The sequence below is a fragment of the Notothenia coriiceps genome, unplaced genomic scaffold (genome assembly GCF_000735185.1).
Source record: "Notothenia coriiceps isolate Sejong01 unplaced genomic scaffold, NC01 NC01_scaffold00037244, whole genome shotgun sequence".
Classification (NCBI taxonomy): Eukaryota; Metazoa; Chordata; class Actinopteri; order Perciformes; family Nototheniidae; genus Notothenia; species Notothenia coriiceps.
In genome coordinates, this window is record NW_011369945.1 from 15,112,600 (window position 1) to 15,120,342 (window position 7,743).

General features: G+C 44.7%; 1 protein-coding gene across 1 annotated transcript in view; it reads right to left on the minus strand.

Annotated features, from left to right (window-relative positions):
• The window catches only part of slc2a13a (solute carrier family 2 member 13a), a 95,219-nt gene that overhangs the window by 67,000 nt on the left and 20,476 nt on the right, over positions 1-7,743 (minus strand). Inside the window, exon 2 of the mRNA XM_010793691.1 lies at positions 1,766-1,925. Within this exon, the coding sequence (XP_010791993.1) occupies positions 1,766-1,925 (160 nt within the window). The remainder of the gene's footprint in view (positions 1-1,765; positions 1,926-7,743) is intronic.

Here is a 7,743-nt window from a genome sequence, read left to right on the forward strand (position 1 = left end):
ACATGTCCCACAATGCATCTCGTTTTGTGACATGCGCACTGAAGAGACTTCTGCTTTCAGCCGTAGTTAATTACTAAGTTATTATCCTCTCCGATAATAATCCAATTCAAAGGCAATAATGTAATATAATACATTATTTTATATATATATATATTATATATTTATTTATATAGTTACAACCGGCCCTTTGAGTGCAACCTTTATGCGAATGTGGCCCGCGATGAAATTGAGTTTGACACCCCCGACTTACAGGATACATTTTTTTTTTCTTTTCGTACATTCTATATAACTGCACTAAGAAGCCAAAATCCTGTCAGACCTTTGACAACACACACACACACACACACACACACACACACACACACACACACACACACACACACACACACACACACACACACACACACACACACACACACACACACACACACACACACACACACACACACACACACACACACACACATACACCCAAACACACATACAACCATCGGACCTTTGAATAGATCTATATGGTCCAGGCTCTTCTCCTCTCAGGCCTTGACTACTGTAACTCCCTCCTTGCTGGTCTACCCGTAAATGCCATCCAACACCTCAACAAAGATACGCCTTTTTTGCTATCCAGGATCCCAAATGGTGGAAAAAGCTTCCCACTGATATCAGGACAGTGGAGAGTCTACATATCTTCCGTCGCAAACTGAAAGTCCACCTGTTTTGCTTATATCTTGGCAAATAAACAAAACAAAAAAACGCACTTATGAGTTTTACTTATGCACCAGCACTGTAAATTGTACTTAAGTATAGTACTTGATTTTATTCGTTTTGCATTTCCATCATCACATTAGCCTAAAATGATTTGTTCCAAAAAATATATATTTTATTTATTTTACGTAAAATAATAAAGCAATGTTAATTGATGTTTCCAATTTGTTTAGTTTTTCCTCTTAAAAATAACAAAAAGGACCGATAAAAATACCGTTAAAGTATAAAAGCAGGATCGGTACGAGTAGAAGACGAAAATTGCCTCTCTGTATCCGCTCATGCACACAAGCAGGGTTCAATGCATTCTGTCAAACAGTCTTTTTACAAATACCCAACATTATGCGGTGCTGTCAAAGATTGGGCGGCGTCGAATAATCGATTAATATTCGCCAGGGCTTTTCGATTTTCGAATTTGATCATGGTCAGTTTCTGGCATCCCTAACCCTGACACATATTCTGCTGTGCAAGCAATGACGTCAATCAGACAACATTCATAATCAATAAGTCTTTATGAAAACCCGTTATCATGCGAATCACAGCAATCTAGGGTTTTTAAATGTTTTCCGTCATCTCCAGCAAATTCTTGTCCAAAGGACTACTCTTAATTTCTTATCTAAATTATCACACAGCTTAAAGTCCCTTGAACGCTAGTAAACCTTCATTCAGTATGACAGCAGGGAAAGATGCACAAAGAAGCAGAAAATAGCCAAGAAGGTAACAGATAAAAGAAGTACAGATGAAAGAGGAATACTGTATCTTTCAAACATACACAGCTGCTCTCAGCAAATGTTAGGGGCTGACCTGTGCATGTGTTGACATTTAGAATGATAGTTTCAGAAATGTTCTGGCGTTTGATAAGATAAAATCCCCAAGAAGTGATTATCATATCTGACTGTATGACGTACAATCGTAATTGGAAATGGGAATTTCTTTGAAAACTACCTAAAGTGTATTTATGCAGACAGCACTCAAATGATAACTTATGTGTGTCACGGTGTCTCACCTCCAGCCATCACGCTGCAGGTAGCTGAAGGCACCGTCGACGAGGCTGGCGGTGAACTGTCCAGCGGTGATGAAGAGGGTGTTAACTGTCACCAGCTGACCCCTGAGGTGGGGTGGAGAGGCCTCAGCGATGTACACTGGCACTGTCATAGAGGCAATACCTACACAGCAGGGGGGAGAGAAGATAAGTGACGTTTAGCAGGAGGTCATGCTCTTTAGATATACAGTCTATGGTTCTGCTAAGCAAGCTGAGTCACAGATTGTACCCTGTACAGCACATGTATGCTTTTGTTTTCAATGGAAATACAGGATAACTGATGAAAAAGGACTTAGTTTTATAAAACATTTTTTACCAACTTACCATAAATGAACACATTGAGGCACTTTTATAAGCTAAATGATGACGAAAATCTGTGAAATAAGTGCTATTTGGACTCTGGAGGAGCTATGACCGAGGATACACTGATGCATCCTCCACGGCTCCTCCACGGATGCATTTCTGGGAACGGTGCGGGATTGACGCACGGCCGGATTTATCTCAGCCAATGACAGCTCTGCATGCATCCCCTGGATATTATTTTAGTAACTGCTTTCATCGCGACGCGATGTTTACAGTGAGAACAGCTGTGAGGTCCGTGCAGAAAGCAGAGCAGTGTGTAAAATATATATCACTCAGTATAACAGGCCTACATTACTCTCTGTATTTTTATGCTGTAGTTTAGTAGATATCTACAAACAAAGAGTCGATATGTTTCTAAGACCATTTAGTGCTTCACATAATAAAATACACCTGATTATGCTTTAGGAGCTGTAGGTGTGTGTGGTACAGTGTGTAGGTGTGTGTGTGTGTGGTACAGTGTGAGGTGCGTGTTGTACAGTGCGTAGATGCGGCGGACAGACGGGTCTCAGTTGGTTTGGTTTCCTCTGCTTACTTTTAATACGTGTAAATACAACTTTTGGCCCGTAATTTCAATTCCCCATTTCAGCGACCAGAGAGAGGGGGGGATAAATCCAGTCTCTAATTGTGTTACGTTATTATGAGAGTGCTCTCATACTTGTTTGATTCTGAAATTGTATATAGTTTATATAAATATATTTGTGTGTGTGTGTCCGCATCTGTAGCCTGTTATTGTCTCATTATACCGCACTGTGATTGAATTCAAGTAAATATATAACTCGTCATGAACACATCTGTCCATCAGACAGAGGGCTGCTGTGACTCCTGTCATCATTAATGGACGTCTCTTTAAAATGACCGCTCAGAGGAGAGGAGTTCTCATTTCTCTAACCGCCTGCTGCTTCCCATCCTCTCTCTTCGGTTCCCCTCCTCAGTCCTCCACTCGCTCCTGTGGGCGGGACTAAGTCTCGAGGATAGGAGTCGAGGATAGGAGAATTCTCATTTGAGAATTGAGAAGCCTCTATTGTGTTTGTCAGTGAGCTTGTTTGCAATCCAAACTCCGTCTACAAAACAAAACATTGGTAGTTTCCGGCCTTTTGTTTCTGAAACAGTTTGAAATATTGCGGGGAGTAATTGAGAAAGAAGCAGGTGTCAGACGAGGAGCTGCTCCATCTTCTCAGCGAGGTAAACAACTACTCTTACTTTTGTTAATTGCACTTTGAACAAAGACTTCTTTATTAAAAACAACAACGTTTGTTTTGCAGTCCCCACATGTCTAATATTACTCTGCAGTTGCTGTTACCACTAACCGCCATTAATTAAGGTGTCGCCATATCAACCGAAAAACGACCCTAAAACACCCAAAAGCAGATTCGCACAGTACTAATATTATCTTAATATATGAAGTCATTCGCATATCTAATTTGCAACCATTACTTACTACTGGAAGTCCCCCAGGTAAACAGTTTGTTTTAAGGTCAGTGTGCTAGCATGCTAACATTGACTAATTAGCAACAAAAACAGACAAACAGCAGATGCTCATTAGATTTCTCTGGTTTTTGATCATAAAACCAGACTATGAAGACTGTTCCCATATGTTGCTAGATGAAAAAGACAAGAAATCACCACTGATGAAGTAAACATGAATTGCTGTTTAGTTTACAGGCATAAACTCCAACAACGTTCAGCAAAAAGCTACACTAAGTATTGTGTATTAAGATGGGTTAATAGCTACTTTGTAATTGTATAAAACATTATCCAATCACAAATCACAAAGTGTGAATTTTGCATCTTCATTATTTATTTTTGATAATCTCTGTTATCTATAGTGATGTACTTTTTTGAAATACTTTTGACAGGGCTGCCAACAGTCACGCATTGAGCGTGAGAGTCACGCAATTAACCCATATCTCATGCACTCATGCCACACATGCCTTTCCTCACGCTAAGTTTTTGTCCAAAATAAATGTATATAAATATAAAAATAAAGTGAAGGAACAGCAAACCGAGCGGTCTACGAAATGAGACAGTCTTCTGGGTTAGTTCAGTAAAGTTGGAACGATATTGGGAGATTCTGATTTCACGGATCAATAACTCATGAACAAAACGTTATTCAGACAGAAATGAAGTCTCCTAAGTACCGTGGTAAGGTTGTAATCACTATTAATTATTGGCAAGAAAAATCTACAAGAGATTGTACAGTGCAATCAGAGAGATACAGTATGTCCACGTTTTTGAGCAAGTCCACGAATCCAGTCTTTGTCAAGTCTGTCACCACCTTCGCGCAGCTGCTGGCGCCACTTCGTCCGGTCCTCCGCCAGCCTCTCCCAGTTATCCGTCGCAATGTCCAGGGCCTTCATGTCACGTTTTACGACATCCTTGAAGCGCAGCAGTGGTCGTCCTCTGCCTCTGGAACCAGCGCTCAGCTCGCTGTATAAGATGTCCTTTGGCAGGCGGCCATCTGGCATTCTGCGAAGGTGACCAAGCCACCGCAGCCTCCTGACCTTCAGTGTTTGGAACATTGACTTGCTGCCCGTACGCGCCAGCACCGCCTCGTTCGTGACCTTGTTCCCGCCATGCGGCGCCAGCACCCGGCCTCCGTTCGTGACCTTTGTCCGCCCCGCCATGTGATCCCGAGGAGTTGCGCAGGTCACCACGGGCATGTGAAAAGCATTTAGCTCTCTTTCGTGCGCGGCGCGTAAGTTGACGCCACGCCTCCCCGGAACCAATACAGCAGGAACGGCTGACCACGCAACATTGGTAAGAATTGGCGTGTCTTTAGTTGCGGCTCGGTGAGGTATTTTGTTGCTCCCCCAAGGCTCTTGAGCGCAAACGACTGAAAAGACGTTGCGGCTTTGCCCGATACGAGTCTGGATCCCTTAAAAAGACAGGTCACTGCTGATCTGTGAGCCAAGATACTTGAAGCTGCAACCCAGTCCCAGCCATGCTCGTTCACCCATATACCGGACTGCTGCGGCTTTCCTGGCTTGGTGGCATAACAATTGTCTTTTTTTGATGTTGATGTCAGGCAAATTGCAGATCATACTGGCACTGAATCTGTCCAATCAGGGCGATGTAGGACCAGCTGCACTGTGAGACACCAGAGCCTGCGTCGTGCGCGCGAATAAAGAGACTCACTGAAACTAGCAAGCCTCCCGTACGCTTCTTTTCGGCGCAGCTAGCCGGGCAAGATTAAACAGGCTTCCCATCGTGACCCCGCGTGTGCATGGAAAACGCCGTCTTCGTCCACCGTGATCCTGAATGCACTGATGCGCAACAACAGAGAAGAAGATTGCCCGAAGAGCAGGGCCCGCTAGCACGGCAGCCTTGTTTGACTCACTGCGAACGGAGAAGCTGTCTGAAAGTTATGATCCCTTCAAAGAAAACTGTTGCTGACATGCCTCGTGAAGCGGCGATTTGACCCGGCAGGCCCTAGCAGTGTCGTGGGCAGCCGACGTTTTAGCAAGATGGCCGAACAGTGCCTTCCCGACTCACCATGTCGATACGCCTTCGTCAGGTCGATCAAACGGCCATGTGCAGTGGTTTGTTTTGGCCTCTCTGGCAGCTTTCTGCAACCCTGGCCGGGCATCCGGAAACCATGTCTGTTGGTGATCGGCCCACTTCGAAACGCGCGGCACTGGTGACTCTGGGTATACGCGACGGGCCCAGTTCTGGAGCCGCGGCTACCAAGCCAGAATCCTGGAGAAGACCTGCCAAGTACGCCAGTAGGGGCGAAATGCCACGGTAACTTGTTACAGTCCGCCTTTATCGCGCTTTGTTCTGTAAAGCGTGATTATCTTGGGCCGTCCGCTTGCATTCCGACTGGGAAAAGAGCCCCGCTTGCCAGCATTGGCAGAGCAGCCTTGTGGGCATGTGGCGGAAGTAAGCCAGGCTGTCAGCATTTGAGGAGATCAGGCCGGGATGCCGTCCGTCGGCGCGCAGCTTTGCCCTCAGGGCAGTGTGGGCTTCAGCCGTTCACTAGGCTTCCATGGTTGGCAAGTTGTCCGCAGCTCAGCATTGATCGTCAAAGCTGGGTTTGAGGCCAAGCCACGTGGCTGATGCCCTTGGTTTGCCTAGAGCTCTGAGTAGGGCTCACCCCATCGTGACATCTGTGCCCCTGTGTCAGTGATCAGTACTCCCTTCCATGCAGACTGTCAGGGCGGGACAACCTTCTTGCTCCCCGCCCAATAGCCTGTTCAGGCCCTGTACAGTTCCCGGCAGTTACCAGTGTCTGAAGGGCCCTGTTGGAGTCATCCGCAAGATCTTGTTTCCAGTACTGTTAGCAAGCGGATCGAGCTGTCCCTCCATGAAGTTCAGCGCTGCGCATCCTTGAGTGCAGTGAGAGAAACTCCGTGTTGCCGCGTTGCTGTAAGACTTTGTGGCGGCCTTGTGCAGAGAACAACGGCAGAGAACAACGGTTCCAGGCCNTAGCTAAGCTAACTATGAAACACTAACTGACAGGACTCAGGATCAACTGTGTACTGTAAGGTAGCTTCTAGCTTCATGTCGAACATAGTCAACATTTCCCAGAGAGATTTCTTTGAAATCAAGAGGTAACGCTAAAAAACTTAACATTTAGATTGTATGACAAAGTGTTTATTTAATATACCTGGCTAGCTATAGCTACTTGCTAACGGTTTAGCTTACCCCCGCGATTCAAAGTAACGTCAACGTAGCTGTAATTTATCAGGGCTGCCAACACTCAGGCATTGAGCTTGAGAGTCACGCAATTAACCCATATCTCACGCACTCACGCCACACTTGCCTTTCCTCACGCTAAGTTTTCGTCCAAAATAAATGTATATAAATATAAAAATAAAGTGAAGGAACAGCAAACCGAGCGGTCTACGAAATGAGACGGTCTTTTGGCTTAGTTCAGTAAAGTTGGAACGATATTGGGAGATTCTGATTTCACGGATCAATAACTCATGAACAAAACGTTATTCAGACACAAATGACGTCTCCTAAGTACCGTGGTAAGGTTGACAACGAACTACAATCACATTTTGATAAAAAAAAAAAAAGCCAATGTCCTCCAAGCTAGACACGTTAGATTGGTCTCTATCCGCAGCCATGGGAAGAAACGAGTGCTCAGGGACCGTCTGCAAAGTGCAACTCCGAAAAAAGAGAATACAATAATATTCAATCACTATTATACAGCTTATCACTACCAAACTCACCACACACATCGATAGTCTCCTGTGTGTCATACTACAGCAGAGAGTTTGGAAAGTCAGAAAACACGCATTTTAAAAGGTTTTTCGCCTGCCGTCTGTCTGCAGACTTGTCAAAGCATTAATTCATGGTTTTTACTAACCGGTATCAGTATGTTGTTACTTCGGCAAACGTGTATTACAATTAAATCACGGTCAAATATGTTCATTTTGTTGTAGTTGTAGCCCCCTTGCCAGCGATTCTCTCACTAGTTTAGCATACTCAGCCCGACTCAGCCCGGTTGTTGGCCGGGAAAGAACCTGGATTTTGGAGAGCTAGAAAAACTGTGAAACAGTACCCGTTAGCCGGAACTACCCCTAGTGGAAACGCAAAATAAAAAAGGGCTGGGTTTGGCACGGCACGCTTAA